Here is a 17,157-nt window from a genome sequence, read left to right as displayed (position 1 = left end):
CACTCCACCTCGACACCAGCACACGAGGGGGAGGCCAAAAGACTTTTCGCCTGTTTGTATCTTTGAGTCACTTCGAGCTCCATAAACAGCACTGATTGAATGTTGGATTATGAGGGCAGAGAAACAGAAGAATTTATAATTTCTATAAACATCTTTTGGGATAGATCAGTGTTTTGTCAGGCAAGAAAATGATCAAAAAGTCTGTTGAAACCTCTTAACCCCCGCCTTAACCCAGTGCATTTTCTCCAGTTCGGCTTTACCCAAATCTAAAAGCTTCTCAATTGGAGCGCACATGCCTCATTTGAAAGCTAAGACCACCAAAACAAACAAAGCTTCTTTCTCGTTTTGATTGTCACATTTTTGTCCTTGATGGTTGTGTTTTCATCAGGTGATTCTTGCTTTTTTGTTTTACACAATACACGCAAAAAGTAGCCAAAATGTGACAAAAAAGCAATGAAAGCGCAACAAACGTGTGACAAAAAAGTGACAAAAATATGACAAAAACTGTGACACAAAAGCAATGAACATGTGACAAAAACTGTGACACATATATGACAAAAAAAGCTATTAAAACGTGACAAAACTGTGACAAAGTAACTAAATTGTGATAACAAAAAACAGGGAAGATGCTGAGATGAGTTTTGTAGTTCTTAGCTTTCTAATGAAGCTTTGAACTGGCCTGTAGGCTGTAAGCTCCAGTCGAGAAGCTTTTAGATTTGAATAAAACTTGAGAAAATGTGCTCAGTTAAGGTAGGGGTTAAAGCAGTACTAAGTAACTTATTCACCATAATCAATCCTTGACTGAGGGGGTCTTTCATCTCCCCCGGTGTCTCTAGCCAGAGCCACGAATACACACTAATGGAATCACGAAGAAGAAGCTGACAGGCTAACAGGCTAAGCTAACTGTGGGCTAGCGCCACTTAAACAGTATTTACAGCCAAGTTTGAGTGAAAAAAATGATCTCCATTGTGAAACTGGATGTACAATATCCTTCTCTCCCTTTGTCTTTTCTGTCAGCGTAGTATTTACTCTCACGGACAATGAATGAGTAAAAAAAACGCAACATGTTACGACACCTGCAGTGGCGCTCATGGCCTCTAGGGGCAGCTACTTAGTTCTGCTTTAAGGGGTTAAAAGTAAAATTGTAGCATCGATTGAAGTAGTTTGTAATTTTACTCAAATAATGATTTTACATTCTATTGCATTCCATAAACTACCTTTTTAGTCGAGACCACTCCAAAAAGAAAAAGGCCTGACTGAGTGAAGCTGTCCCGATCCTGAGTAATGCTCCATCCCTCTATACCCCTCCACATACTTGAGGTAATCCATTAATGCCCACTCTGAAACTGACTGATTACTCACTGTTCACTCCCATCTCTCCGTTGCCGTGTTTCTCGAGTAGGAGCTCGATGTGGGAGCTGGCCTGTGGGACGTTCTCGGGACGCGCCCTGGATCCTGCCCCCAAACCATCTCTGTGTTCGAACAGCAGAGGAAGACAGCTCATGGGAGACCTGGGCAGGGAGGAGGGAGAGTGGGAGAGTGGGGGAGTAAGAACCAGCAGCACATTTTGTTTTTCAATACATGCAGACACATGGCAACAAAGACAATAGAAGAAGATAACTTGAACTGGAAGATATAGTCAACACAATTTAAAAGTAAAAACAAGACAAACCCATTAATGTTAAGCATATTTGTGTGGGAGAATTCAGCCCCAATGCGATTTAACTCAGTTCGGGGTGGAGCTCTATTTACTGTAGCACTGTAGTTGCTGGGGAAGTCTGAAAGGAATAGGCCACCGTTTTTACATACTGATATATGTTCTTACCTTAGCTTTGACAAGTTATTTTGTACCTGTCTTGTCTTCACGCGTGTCGTCTATCACGTAGACACAGCACAGTAATAATACCAGGAGTAGTTCGAAATCCGTGCAGTACTATCTTCACTTTACTGTGCGGACGCCGAAGTACTCCTAGTATTATTACGCCTTACAATATAGTTCCTCTTTTTATCCGCTTAGAAAATCCACAATGTTTAATTTTGTGTAGCTATACTTTTGTAGTGTAACACTTCGCGCAACCATATTTAAATAGTAATAGTTAATAGTTTTTGTTGCCTCTTTGTTGTCTTTTGTGTCGCGTTTTCGCTGTTTCTTGTCTTGTTTTCTGTGCTTTTTTGTCACTTTTTTGTTGTATTTTTTTTTTTTTTTTTTTTTTCGGCACGTTATTGTTAAATTAAATACTGTTTAAGTGGTGCTAGCCCACAGTTAGCTTTAGGGCTGAAACGACTAATCGATTAATCAACGACTAACTATTTTAGTAATCGATGAATCGTTTTCTGGTTCACACAGACTCAAATAGAGAAAAAATGACAGAAAAGTGTTGTTTTTCATAGTAAGGGTATGTAATGTTTTGTACAATGTAAATTTTGTAAATATCCGTCTGTGTCTCATCCAATCAGAAGCAGAATTAGCGCCAAGAGGCTCCAACAAACATTTACTTTAAGTTTCCTCCATCAACATGTCCTCAAGCGGCGCCACTTTAGCTTTATGTGATTTATTTATTTTTTATCCAATTTTCCTACACCATTCACAGCCAAGCGATTAATTGATTAATCGTAAAAATATTCGATAGATTAATCGATGACAAAATAATCATTAGTTGCAGCCCTAGTTAGCTTTGCCCGTTAGCCTTCTTCTTCGTGATTCTATTAGTGTGTATTGGTGACTCCGGTCCGGTCCCAGTCAAGTTGCAACTGTGGTTTTCTGGCCACCAGGGGGAGATGAAAGACCCTCCAATCATCCCATTAACACTTGTATTACTCCCAGAGGGACTACGGAAAGGGTTTATTGAGGTAAACAAGTTAGCTAGTATTGCTTTAAAGGTAATTGGTAGATATAGGTTGCATTGCTCAGTCATTTTACATGAATCCAAAGGTAAATTCAAAAGGCCTTAAGAATTTATATTTTTCTTATTATGTTATTACTCAGTTTGATGGGATGATGCCAGAGGTGAGCATTAATTAGAGGCAAACATGAACTATAGTTTACACCAGTAAGTGAGTGTGTACCTTCCTGTGCCGATTGTCAAAAAATAATCAAAAGAATAAACATCACACAAATTGTTTAACCAGGGAAAACTAGACAAATCTTCCTCTTAGCCCCATTTAGACTGGTTTGTATGAAAACAAAGGCAGCATAGAAAATGAAAACATAAAAAACAGCAAAGTGAATCCTACTTACTGCGAGGAAAGACTTTCTCTCGGCGAATTGCCTTGACACGGGAAGCGGCAGTCATCGAGTTCAGGCTCTGAAAGGAACACTCGTATATAGGACAGTGTGCCAAATGCATCCAAAGTTTTCCTAATCTGATTTTCACCGACATAAAAGGCCGTTCTGTTGGGACAAGCCTCGCCCCATCAGCCTCATTTCCTAAACAAATTGAAACCGTCCCGTACCTGGCAGAGAGGTGTGGGTTTGGCTCAGCAGCGGCGGCAGCGTGGAGGCTGAGGACAGACAGCTGGAGAACGGCTGAGACGATGCCAGACTGTAGGAGGTGCTGGAGACCGGATGCACCTATGATGAAAAGGAAAAGAAACGCAACTACCATAAACGGCGAGAAAATTTAGAAGCAACTGTCTGTGTTTCCAGTGGGGATGAAACAACACTGTACTTTTCATTGAATTAAAGGGGTTTAAAAATGATTGTGGTCAGGCAGTGTATGATTCCTATGTCATTGACGCAGCCATCTGGACTGCCCTAGAATTCAACCTCTTAACCCCCACTTTAACTGAGCACATTTTCTACAGTTCGACATTACCCAAGTATAAAAGCTTCTCCATTGAAAGCTAATATTTGAAGCGTTATTGGTACTTTTTTTTTTTTACCTGGTTTTGACGCCCAACGACAAACATGTGGCAAAAAAAAGCGACAAAAATGTGACAAAAAAGTGACAAAAAACAACAAAACAGGCAGCAAACAAGTGATGAAAAACATAACAAAACAGGCACGAAAAATGGAGGAAAAAGCAACAAAAACACAACGAAAACGGAACAAAAAAGTGACAAAAACTTAACACTACAGGTGACAAAAAAGTGTCAAAAACAGGGTAAAAACATGACAAAAAAGAACCAAAAACCAGACGAAGAAAAATCTACATCAGTTTTGTAGGTCTTAGCTTTCAAATGAGGCGTTACCCTGGCCTATAGGCTTTGAGCTCCAGTCGAGATATTTCATTTTTCCTCCGATAACACACAATGACACTGTGGTTAATGCTCTCATGCTGGATCCCCTGAAGGGGAGGAGCTCGACGTGCCCTGACCGGTTCTTCACACTAATCTGGTTAAACGACCTCTTGTCCTTGTCTAGGACTGTCACCCCAGTCCAGCTGACAACTTTTGCCCTTGGATCTGACTCTTAAAGGGACTGTACGGAGTTTAAAAATGTTAAAATTAAGTATTTTCATCCCCCTACATGTTCCAGCCATGTCCTAGTGTGTAGAATGAGCTCAGACCTGTTATTCGGGTCTGAATTGCCGTCATGCACGAGCTTAATATAGAAGCTGCAGTTACACGTATGACATGAGGTGGCAGTAGTGAGTATAAAATGGCCAACTTGCATCTAGCCCCTTTAACCCCCACTTTAACCAAGCACATTTTTGTCTTGTTCGACTTGACCCAAATTTAAACGCTTCTTGAAAAAAGTGTCAAAATAGCGACAAAACAGGAGACAGAAAAAATGATGATAAAGCAACACAAAACAGTTACAAAAAAGCGAAAAAAAGCGAGACATCAGTGAGGATGAAAACACACGAAAAAAGCAAAAAAGCAACATAAAGGCAACAAAACAGGCGTAAAGAAGCAACAAAAAAAGGGATAAAGCGACAAAACAGTAACAAAAAATCGACATGTGAGGATGAAATCACACAAAAAAAGCATAAAAATGCAACGAAACAGGCGTAAAACAGTTACAAAAAAGCAACAAAAACGAGCCATAAGTGAGGATGAAAATGCAGCACAAAAAAAACGCAGCAAAAAAGCAACAAAACAGGCATAAAAAAGCGACAAAACACAACAAAAAAGTGATAATAAAGCAAAAAAAAAAGTTATAAAAAAGCAACAAAAACGAGACGTAAGTTTGGATGAAAACGCCGCAAAAAAGCATAAAAAAAGCAACAAAACAGGAGGTTGAAAAGATGATAAAGCAACACAAAACTGTTATAAAAAAGTGACAAAAATGAAACATCAGAGAGGATAAAAACAGACAAAAAAGCATAAAAAAAGCAACATAAAGGCAACAAAAATGCAACAAAAAAGTGATAATAAAGCAGCAAAACAGCTACAAAAAGGCGACAAAAACGAGACGTAAGCGAGGATGAAAATGCAGGAAAAAAGGAACAAAAACGTATCAAAACAGGTGTCAAAAAAGCAACAAATAAGTGATGAAAAAGCGACAAAAACGAGACCAATAAAGCACACAAAAAAGTAACGACAATGGAAGGTAAAATCTTTGATCAGTTCTGTAGGTCTTAGCTTTCAAATGAGGCCTATAGGCTGTAAGCTCCAGTCGAGAAGCTTTCTGATTTGGGTAAAACTGAACTGGAGAACATGTGCTCGGTGCAGGTGGGGGTTAAAAGGTTAAAGGGCTGTTGGTATCGTTGAAATCTGTGCCACGTATTGAAATCTGTATAACAAACGAGTAAAAGAATGGAGCGTTTTTGCACATTTGTAACACATGAATAATAACCGGGCTCATTAGGGACGGCTGGGTCTCGGTTCGACTCAAATGCTATAAATGTCTCTCTATCTGGACCTATTTATAGACACACACGGATAGTCGGAACAAAGCTACGGGAGACGGCGCTATCTGAAGTGTGACTGAAAATACCTGAGAGCCGGAGACAGCGTTGACAGCTGGGAGGGAGAGTGACGGGGCGTGGGACGAGAGCAGTCCTGTGGAGAGGGGGGTGCTGCAGACGCCCGCCGCTGCCAGAGACAAAGAGGAGCTGCAGACCCCCCCACCCAGAGCCAGGGGGGCAGTGGAGACCACGCCGCCCAAGGAGAGAGGCTCCTTCAGGCTGGAGTAGATACCTGTGAAGAAGCACGAGAAGTTACAGCATGCGACTTTAACCAGCAACAAGGCTTCACTTTCGTCATTCAAAGACGTCCTTAAAGGCGACATGGCAACTTTGCAGCTTTGATTTTATACCGATTCATGGACACTTGTTGATGACGTCATGTGTCGGACGAATGCTTTTCAGACAGAAGTTGCATTGCAAAAGATCAGATGTGTAGCGGATTCAGGAGCACATACAATTGGAAAAAATTCTGATCTGTTTTGTTTAGACTGTCACTGTGTTGTTTAGACTGTCATGAAAAGATCAGATACAGGTTACATAGGGGCAGGAAAGTCACATTTGTGTCACTTTAAGTCAGCAGTCTGAATGTAGTTATAGTCTACACCACCTGTAAAGTGCATATGAATTTTGTATTTTTGATGACTTGGAGTAAAAAAGTTGGAGCATGTAGTGTTTTGTACATTGTAAATTTCATAAATATCAGTCTGTGTCTCATCCAATCAGAAGCAGAATTAGCACCTAGAGCCTCCAACAAACATTCACTTTAAAGGAATAGGCCACCGTTTTTACATACTGAGATATGTTCTTACCTTAGCTTTGACGAGTTCTTTAGGGTTAGGGTTAGGGTTAAATGCTAACCCTAACCCGGCGTTAGCATTTAGCCTCTCCCCCTCTCCACTATAGCTCCAAAACAGGTCAAGATAGAAGCTACCAAGCTCTTCCACGTTTTCCCTATTTAAATATGGTTACGTGAAGTGCTCCACTACAAAGTATAATTACACAAAATTAAACAATGTGGATTTTCTAAGCGGATAAAAGGGGGGACTATATGTAAGGCGTAATAATACCAGGAGTAATTTGGCATCCGCACAGTAAAGTGAAGATTACTGCGCAGTAAAGTGAAGATAACTGCGCGGAGCTATAGAGGAGAGGGGGAGAGGCTAAATGCTAACGCCGTCTGCTCTGTGTTTACGTGATTGAAGGCACGGGGGAAGACCAGACAGGTCCTAAAGAACTCGTCAAAGCTCAGGTAAGAACATATCTCAGTATGTAAAAACGGTGGCCTATTCCTTTAAGTTTACGCCATAAACATGTCCTCAAGCGGCGCCACTTTAGCTTTATGTGAAAAAAAAAGGGGAAAAAAACAAAACAATTTTCATGCACCTTTCACAGCCAAGCGATTAATCATTAACCATAAAAATAATCAGTAGCTTAATCAATTACCAAAATAATCATTAGTTGCAGCCCTAGTACCCAGTCTTCTTTAGTTTGGCCATTTTTGTGATGTTTATAGTTTCACTTCGTTATAGAGTTCAGAAAACTCCACAGTTACCATGGACTGCAGCCGTTAGCATACATTTCCATTGACTAACATTAGTTAAAAACAGCATGAAAAAAACAAACAATGTTAAACTGTTGCCGTGCCAACCATGTTAAGTCAATGGGAAATGAGTCAAACTGCAACGGAAATTTACCTTCCTCTATGCCACTACCTGTCAGTAGCTTAAAAATTCAAATAAAAATAACCTTTTCTGCCCCACATTTCTTTATTGCTGCTTCATAGAAATAAAATGATGATTATGCAGCTGATGTGATCCATCTAAATAAAGTCATATTTTCAAAAGCATTAAAACCTGTCATATGCGCTTTAAAGCTCTCTGCTTCCTCTAGAGGTTAGACAGTAGTTGCCTGTCACGATAGCTAATTTGAAGTTCGAAATAGACAGGAAAATATTGTGATTTACAGTATTATTGACTCTAAAGATACCAGACTCTAAAACTTTAAAGCATAAAAATGTCAGAAAACCTTTGTTCTAAAACTGCATAATCATATCCTAAAATGCTACACACGCTGTAATAAACACGAAATATAATGTAATCCAATTTAATAGAAAGAATAACTTGATATAGTAATTACTGTGACAGCCCTAGCCAACAGTAAAGTGGATAGGGAAATGTAGGCTGTAACTGTCCATGTTTGATCCGAGTACTTCATTACAATTACAATTATATATGACTATTGGATATAAGATTGTCATATTGTTCATCTCTATTGTAAACTGGTGTGGCACAATATCTGCCCCATAATCTAAGGGGTTTGAACCTCAGCCAAGTGTATACTGTCAATACACCCACACATTGCCTACTATAGATACAGAGTAAGTGGTGCCATGAAGGGCCACCACCAGGGCGAAAAGACAGAGAATAGTGGTGAAAAGCAGAGTGTGCATACTGTATATTTTTTGGGTTACTTGCTTTACTGTTATACTTTTAGATCGACCAACTTCACATACTACTTTACATATTGCATTTGAACTGGACAGGGTTTGCAGTTTGAAGCCTGTGTAGAAGAGGATGTGCTCAGAAAAACTCAAAACCAGTATCTGGGAAAATATCACTGACACATGAAAAATAAAAAATAATGTGCATTTTAGATAAAAAAAAAAAAAAGTCGAGACAATGTTGAAAGGCTTTGGTTATGAAAAAAAAATAATGAAAAAAACATTGAAAAGTCAAGCAGAGTGCAAACCATAAACAACACGGCCTTTGTAGTACAGGAAGCTGAAGGATTACCACACAAACCCACTCACTTGCAGCAGTGAGAAGTATTTAAACCCTTCTGGATTCCACATTTACTGCATGCCTGTTTGCCAGATTTAAATGATAAGGAATAGACTATCGAAGTGCTAGAATATTTCATACAAAGATAAAAACTACATCTGTGTCACAGTGTAGGAGGGAATGTATTTTGGGGAAATATCTTACAGCAATTGCGACGGTTTAAAATCCACATTCAGACCACAGTGCACATTTGAACCATGTAGTTCGACCTGTAGATTTGTGTTCTCCAGCAAACTATGAGCACAATAACAACTGTTCCCGGATGTGAAACTGTTACGGCCTTGTTATTGTTCAGGATTCTGCCTTCTCTTCTGTGCAATGCTTTTTTGTGCTTTGTATTGTACAATTTGTTGGTTGGTGATCCCTGGAGCCTGATTGATGGACTTCCTCTTTGCCTCACCAGGATTGGTTGGAACTGGTCTCTCCTCGGATTGGCCAGGCCGGCTTCTGCTCCTCCAATCTGGGACTTCGACACCTGTGCACCCGCCCAATGAAACTGCCTGTTCATCAGTGGCTTGGGGTCCAGTCTTTAGTTGTGTTGTCACGAGGCGAGCCAATGTTAGTGACTTTCGTTTTGTTAAGACACTTGTTTGTTTGGTTGTTAGTTCCTTTATCGTTAACTTTGGTACTTTTGTTCTGTTAGTTATTTTCAGTTAATTAGAGTTAATTATTAGGTTATTATCCTGATATATCTTTTTGCTGTAAATGCTTTTCCTTTGTTCATTTTTCGTTAGTTGTTAAAGCAGTATTAAGAAACTCATGCCCCTAGAGGCCATAAGCGCCACTGCAGGTGTCGTAGCATGTTGCGTTTTTTTACTCATTAATTGTCCGTGAGAGTAAATATTGTACATCCAATTACACAATGGAGATCATTTTTTTCTCTCAAACTTGGCTGTAAATACTGTTTAAGACCGCAGTTAGCTTCATGATTCCATTAGTGTGTATTCAGGCCTCCGACCCGGTGCAGGAAAGTTGTAAGTGTGGTTTTCTGGCCAGAGACACCAGGGGAAGATGAAAGACCCCCCAATCATCCCATTAACACTTGTTTTACCCCCAGAGGGACTGCGAAAAGGATTTATTAGGGTAAACAAGCTACATAGTACTGCTTTAACATGTAGTATATCCTTCTGGGACTCCTTTTGTGAAATTAAACTTGCAACTTTTATTCCCATTTTACATCTTGGTGTCAGTGTTGCTTCCTTTCCCCTGGCGAATGCATTAACTATGATGAACGGCACTTAAAATTATACATAATTTATATACAGGACATTACCGCGCCAAAGTTTGGGATCACCCAGGCCAGTTCTATAGCTTCTCTAGTTTTCAGCAGTGCTAGCATAATTGCACTGCTGATTATGAAGGATAATCATCAATTATCCTTCAACATGATTAGTTAACACAATGTACAATTAAAACGCTGGAGTGATGGTTGCTACAAATGCGCCTCTGCTCACCTATGTATTCTATTAAAAATCATCCGTGTCCAGCTAGAATAGGAATTAACAACATAAACAATGTCTAGATTGTATTTCTGATTAATTTGATGTTATCCTCATTGAAATAATCAGTGTTTTTCTTTAAAAAATAAGGATATTTTAAGTGACCCCAAACTTCACAGTATTTCAGACTCACCAGTGCCTAGAAGTGAATTTCCTCGACTTGTGGAAAAGCTGCCGGCCGAAGTTGATGATGAGAAGGTGGAGGAGGATGTAACAGCAGAGGAGGTGGTGGTGGTCGTCGTCTGGTAATGGGACGAGTTCAAAGCCGGGGCAGCAGGGGGCGCCGTGTGGTGATGGTGGTGCTCCTCTTCTCCCCTCCTCTCCCTGTTTTTGCTGCCCTTCGGCCGTCCCGGTCCGTGGCGGCTCTTCTTGCTGCCTCTGTGCCTCCGTTCCCGTGGCAGCGACGGAGGGGGCGTGGCTTTGCCCTCTTCTTCTTCCTGCTCTGCGTCAGCCTCTTCTAATATGGGAGGCGTGCTCAGCTGGGACACTTTGAGGGATTTGGAGGGCTTGTAGTCCACGGAGGAGGAGGAGATTTTGCGTATTTTGGTCGCCGATGACGACGTGATGCGCATGATGGAGCCGATGGTGGAGATGGTGACTTTGTTCTCGAACGGGCTCGAGTTGCGTTCTGACCGGTCGTGGCTCTGCGTGGCCGCGATAGGCCCGTCGGCAGGGGTCAAAGCTGGGGGTTTGTGATATTTCGAGGCCTCTTCTTCGTCATCTTCATCGTCTTTGTCCTCTTTCTCCTCCTCCTCCTCCTCCTCATTCTCCTCTTCCTCGCGCACGGCCGGTCTCCTGTGGCGCTCTTTTCGGTCCTCACTGCTCTGGTGGTGGTCGTCCGCGCCCCGGCTGTGGTCGCGCTCGTGTCGCGAGGAAGAGGAGGAAAACTGGTGGAAGTCTTGGGAGGAAGACAGAGAGCCACCTGCAACAGAAACGGAAAAAAAGAAAAGAAACTGGGTCACGGTGGCGTAGCTATACTGCATTTATCCTCTGCATCATGGGTCTGTGCTTATATGAATGAATATAGACATCTTCTATTTCAATGGTGAAGGAAAACATTCATAGTTTCAATCAAGTTGCTTTGACATAATGCAACAAATCTGAATATGGATATATTCATAGGAAATGTGGAAAGGGTAATTCTAGATACAGTCCCCAGATTTGAAGGAGACTTCTTCAAAGAAAATATGTTGATTTATTCACGATTACAAAGACATTTTCCATGATGTAAAAGCTGTCTATGTTTTCATTATTTGGGTTGGATCTCAAAACGATTGTTAAGTCAGAAAGAGGAAAGAGCTCCACACTTTTAAGTCACTTCTTAAACATCTTTATACACTTGTCTTTGATCTTATGTATTATTGATTTTGTACATATATTCGGTGTTTTGTGGACAGCACATTGGCCAAGCTGTACATTTTATAAATAAAGTTTGTTATGGAATGGCACATCCCATGACCAAACCAGTTTGGTAAAGAACATAAAGGGACTACTCCCACCATCCCAGCATCTGTCCCCAATCAAGTCCTGATCAGTTACTGCTGCCTACAGTAGCAGCGGGCAATTTGGCAAAAAAAATACCATATTATAATTAGATCACGAAATGAAATGTGATTGTTGGAACTTAATAATCATATAACACAAATAATGGCTAACATTTGTATTGCACTTTTACAAGCCTGTGTTACCAAGTTTCTCAGCCGTGCTTGTGTCAGTCTACCCCACCTGTCACTCACAGGTGGATTCACCATGACACAGACTGACCAATAGGAGGAGTGAATGGGGAAAGTGTCTGGATTTGAGAGGAGCATTAAAGAGAAAAAACACTGAACCGCCATATTATGACCATGGGCCAGATCTTGTGCTTGGCTAGAAATGAGATCTTCCGAGTGGCGGATATGCGCTATTCACCTCCGCCACTTGTGAGAGGGCGTCACAAGAGGAGGTGACTGCTCTGAGGGGAGCACCGCTGACATTCAATTCCTCGTTTACATCGCGCTGCCTTGTGTTCTTCCTTAAAGGAATAGGCCACCGTTTTTACATACTAAGATATGTTCTAACCTCACTTTAGACGTGTTAATATATCCCCGTCTGGTCTTTGTCCGTGCGCTCTGCCAGGCAAACGGAGCACATACGCAGCCTCTCCCACATGTCACATAGCTCCGAAAAAGCTCACGATAGAAGCTACCAAGCTCTTCCACGTGTTCCCTATTTAAATAAAGTTACGTGAGGTGTTTTCATGCAAAGTATATTTACCCAGAAATGTAGCATGTCGATTTTATAAGCAAATAAAAAGGGGGACTATATTGTGAGGCGTAATGATACGAGGAGTAAAACGTCCGCGCAGTAACTCCTAAAGGCTATTGGCGGAAGTGAGCGGGGGAAGTCTTTAGGAGTTACTACGCGGACGCTGTGCTCCTCGTATCATTACGCCTCACAATATAGTCCCCCTTTTTATTTGCCTATAAAATCGACATGCTACATTTCTGGGTAAATATACTTCGCATGAAAACACTTCACGTAACTTTATTTAAATAGGGAACACGTGGAAGAGCTTGGTAGCTTCTATCGTGAGCTTTTTCGGAGCTATGTGACATGTGGGAGAGGCTGCGTATGTGCTCCGTTTGCGTGACAGAGCGCGCGGACAAAGACCAGACGGGGATATATTAACTCGACTAAAGTGAGCTAAGAACATATCTTAGTATGTAAAAACGGTGGCCTATTCCTTTAAGCCTTAGGCTCTCACAGGTCAAACTATAAACTTTATTAACCCCATCGTGAGCTAAACAATGTCCATGTCTCTCGAGCGAAAGAGCTACAGTGTCCGCTGATGCACGAACCGGCCCGCACTTGGCTTAAACGGTGAACATGTGCACTGGGGGGTGCACATGTTCACCCCCCAGTCCCCCACAACCCTCTCCCTCCCCCTTCCCGGCCGCGGAGTCGATCTGGTTGGAGGGAAAAGGTGTCTCACCCCAGTACTACCCATATAAATGCACTAAATCTGGAGTGGCAAGATTACAAAATGTGCTCCTACTCAGTGCAAAATGTTACCCTATAGTCTGTGCTTTGAGACACAAGATCGGGCCCAATTTCTTCAAAACATCACAGGATCAGATGTGGTCCTCATATTATCATTATATTGCCCAGATCGACAACAACTTTAAAAATATCATATAAATAGTATTGTTTTTGTTGAGACAAAGATAGAAGATTGTTGATTATTGAATGTGCAGTCAGTCAATGGTAGTCAGGTAATTTGTCAGGCACTATGGAGAACATTACAAACAAAATGACATAAACCTAACTAAATACCCCACACCATGATTTAAGCTGAAAGCAAATGAGGGGAAGCAATTGAAGATGTATGTACACAACAGTGTGTATGTGTGTAGTTTGTCCCATTAACCAAACATAAGTGCGGTTCCATTTGTGTGCCTGTACCTGTGTTGAAAGGGCTGGATGAACAGGACGAGGACGAGCTTTTGCCGGTGCTTCCTGGTTTCTTACTGCGATGACTGTGACTGTGCGAGCTCAGCTTCTTGGATTTACTGTCGCCGTCTTTACTGATGTGGTGACTGGAGGAAATCTGCCAAAGACGGGCCCATTTAGAGACTTTATTCATGAAATTCAAATATACACAAATCCTTACCTTCTCTATGCTGCTGCTCGTCACGGAGGAGCTCAGGCTGTCGGAAGATGATTTCTTATGACGGTCTTTTGGTCGAGTCTTGTCTTTGTGGCTCTGGAAAAACAATGTAAAAAACAAACTTAGACGGAAAAATAGTGTGTCGAGTTGAGGACGTTTGTTGAGGCGAAATGTCCTCGACTCAAACCACCCAGTCCAGTTGATGCCATTTATAAAGTCAAAAGCCACACCACTTAACAATTCACCCAATACATAGAATAAAACACAAGCATTTTTTTTTATTAAAGACATTTTTATCATTGAAAAATACCTATAAGTGTGTTTGCTGTGTTACCTCACCTCTCCTAAGAACTGACTTGTAACTTTACTGGAAGCGGGGACGACTCCTGCTCGTCTCCATGGAGATGTTGACTAAAGGCAGCCAAATACGAGATTTACATAGGTTAGGTCAACATCCAAATCCATTCTTAGATTACCGACTGCTAAAACAGCCTTTACTGTGTCGGGCTGGCCAGTTTTGTATCGCTGGCAACAGAAGAATCCAAAAAGTTACGCATTATGCCTTTAAATGGTTATAATAACATAGTGATCTCGGATATACTTGTATTTGAAAGACTAAGCAGAACGGGTAAAGAAAATAATGTTTACTGTGTAAAAAAAATGAAGGTGGACTGGACACTGGACAAACTGTACTTTTAAGCCTAATGGAAAACTCTGCCCTTCTCTTGTTATTATTGTTATATGGCTATTTTAAGGTTGAGGATGAAAACACGGACGAAAATCAGTCCTAGTGGAAAGCCTTTTCCAAACTGCAATGCTTGGTCCTGTTCAAGAACATGGACATATCTTGAAATGAAATGAAATAAATCTTAACACTTGAATTATTAGGACTTTTTAAAGGAATAGGCCACTGTTTTTGCATACTGAGATATTATGTACTTACCTGAGCTTAGACTCAGATGCGTAACTGTCTGGTCTTAGTGCGTGCGCTCAGTCACACGCACAAAGTCGTTTAGCATTGTTAGCATTTAGCCTCTCCCCTTCTCCTTTATAGCTCCAAACTGAGGTGAAGTTAGAAGCTACCAAGCTCTTCCATGTTTTCCCTATTCAAATACAGTTATGAAACAAAATGAAACAATGACAAACGACAAATGAATGTCGATTTTCTAGGCCGATAAAAGGGGAACTATATTGTAAGGCATAGAAACACCGTAGCACTTCGATGTCCGCGCAGTAAAGTCGATGTGCTACAGTGTTATTACGCCTTACAATATAGTTCCCCTTTTATGGGCTTAGAAAATCGACATGTTTCATTTTGTGTAACTAGACTTTGGGTCGTGTAACTTTTCACGTAACTGTATTTGAATAGGGAAAACATGGAAGAGCTTGGTAGCTTCTAACTTCACCTCAGTGAAGCCGATCCTATATTTACCGATACCAAGAGACTTTCTGTGGCATTCTCTGAGTGAAAAATGTTATTGACTCTTCTCCATCGTAAGATCATTAAAGTCATATTTTATTGTGATGTTACAGATCAATTATATCTATGGATAAACTCTTGGGTATACATTTAACAAGGATGACTTTTCTACACTAAATATCCCTGGGTATATGACAGGCTTTAGGTTAGAACAAACAAAAAATACAAACACTTGGCCTCAGCAGTGGTTATTTTATTTTATTTGGCTACTTTAGGTATTTCTTTCATAGTTTTGGACCCAGCCTTCACCTCAGTTTGAAGCTATATATGAATTGCTGGGCGCACGCACAAAGACCAGACAGCTACGCATCAACTCATCTAAGCTCAGGTAAGAACATAATTCAGTATGGAAAAACGGTGGCCTGTTCCTTTAAGGTTTACATTTACAGTATTGAAATACATTTTCTCTAAAGGTTCTTCTTTTTCTGCCTGCTCTCAAATGTTAACACTCCTGGACTTGTTTAAAATGAACAAAGTGAAGTGAATCTTAACATAAACAAATTGTAAAGATAAATAATCAAAATACACAATTAGACATTTTTTCCTTTATAATTTGTTCAGCCCTATTTTGGCATAAAACTATAAATAGGTTCACGAGTTATATTTCAGTGCCAAAGCTGTTTACCTTTCTGAGCTTGTGGTGATGATGGTGCTTGTCCTGGGGAGGAGAGCTGGGCCGACCCCTCGAATGAGTGAAGGAGCTGCTTGTGTTTTCACTTGAGCGTAACTTCTTTTGCTGCCAAACAACACATAAGACATTAGGTGTACTGATTAATCTAGCATGACAGATTTATTCCTCCGCAGAGCCTTGCGTCATACCATTTTGTTGTAGTGGTGCTTGCAGTAGCCACAGTACTTCACGTTGTCGGCCTCTGGGCCCTCCTCCTCGCACAGCAGACCAGCCATCTGTGCACTGGCCAGGGTCAAGGGGAAGCCGAAAGTTACAAAACATATGGTAAAAATGCGTCAGTAAAAGCTTTGCAGCAAAATATTGAGATTGCTAAAAGTGGTTGAGACTTGAGAGTCAGCTGGCACTTAAGTAGCCGACTATATGAGTATATTTATGGAGTTGGTTGGTTGGTTCTTAATGGTATGCTCCATTCTGTGACTATTCATTCACATAGATTTCCATTTGGGGTCCTGGCAAGGAGCTATGGCCCTATTTAAAAGGCCAGATAGCAGCTTACATAATAGAAAGAGGCTTTAATACACTGCAAAAAAACACATTGGCACCAAGCAGAGGGGGGAAGTGCTCAGTTACATTTACTCCTGTACTACTGTACATTTTTGCAAGTACTTTTTTCATGCCACCTCCAGGTCCAAACTGTTGTGAGTTCCATAGAAAACATAGCAAAAAAAGTAACTTTATCCGAATTTCCTGCTGAAATGACAACAGATAAAAGGCCAAAAACTGTTTTACACCTAATGAGAATAATATATCTCACCACTTCTCCAGGCAAAATGAACATTTGTATATATAAAGGGGCTAGATGCAAGTTAGCCATTTTATACTCACTACTGCCACTTCAGGTCATAAGTGTAACCGCACCTTCTATATTAAGCTCGTGCATGACGGCACTTTGGACCCGAATTAACACACTTTTTGAGTGACAGTGCAGGATTTTAGAGACAGTTGTAGTGAACAGCTCTGGGCTCCTTCTACACTTAAGGACATTGTTGGAACATGTAGGGGGAGGAAAATACATAGTTTTAACATTTTTAAACTTAACGTATAGTCCCTTTAAAACAAGCCGTCATTGTGTATGGAAAAAAATAATGAGATAATTAATGCCAGAAAAGCAATACTAAAAAGTAAATGTGATATTTCTGTGCAATC

The 17,157-nt window shown here is 40.8% G+C and overlaps 1 protein-coding gene across 2 annotated transcripts in view; it reads right to left on the bottom strand.

Annotated features, from left to right (window-relative positions):
- LOC306960770 (protein AF-17-like) overlaps positions 1-17,157 on the bottom strand; it is a 44,089-nt gene that overhangs the window by 11,722 nt on the left and 15,210 nt on the right. Inside the window, exons 6-15 of one of the 2 annotated variants that reach the window (XM_079553298.1) lie at positions 16,140-16,233; positions 15,946-16,056; positions 14,180-14,251; positions 13,844-13,936; positions 13,636-13,780; positions 10,325-11,113; positions 5,882-6,084; positions 3,454-3,571; positions 3,239-3,305; positions 1,363-1,511 (exon numbers count right to left, since the gene is read on the bottom strand). In XM_079553298.1, the coding sequence (XP_079409424.1) occupies positions 1,363-1,511; positions 3,239-3,305; positions 3,454-3,571; positions 5,882-6,084; positions 10,325-11,113; positions 13,636-13,780; positions 13,844-13,936; positions 14,180-14,251; positions 15,946-16,056; positions 16,140-16,233 (1,841 nt within the window). The remainder of the gene's footprint in view (positions 1-1,362; positions 1,512-3,238; positions 3,306-3,453; positions 3,572-5,881; positions 6,085-10,324; positions 11,114-13,635; positions 13,781-13,843; positions 13,937-14,179; positions 14,252-15,945; positions 16,057-16,139; positions 16,234-17,157) is intronic. The other variant, XM_079553299.1, reaches the window with a different exon arrangement.

Source organism: Gobius niger (genome assembly GCF_951799975.1).
Source record: "Gobius niger genome assembly, chromosome: 3".
Classification (NCBI taxonomy): domain Eukaryota; kingdom Metazoa; phylum Chordata; class Actinopteri; order Gobiiformes; family Gobiidae; genus Gobius; species Gobius niger.
This window is presented reverse-complemented; position numbering and strand designations above follow the sequence as displayed.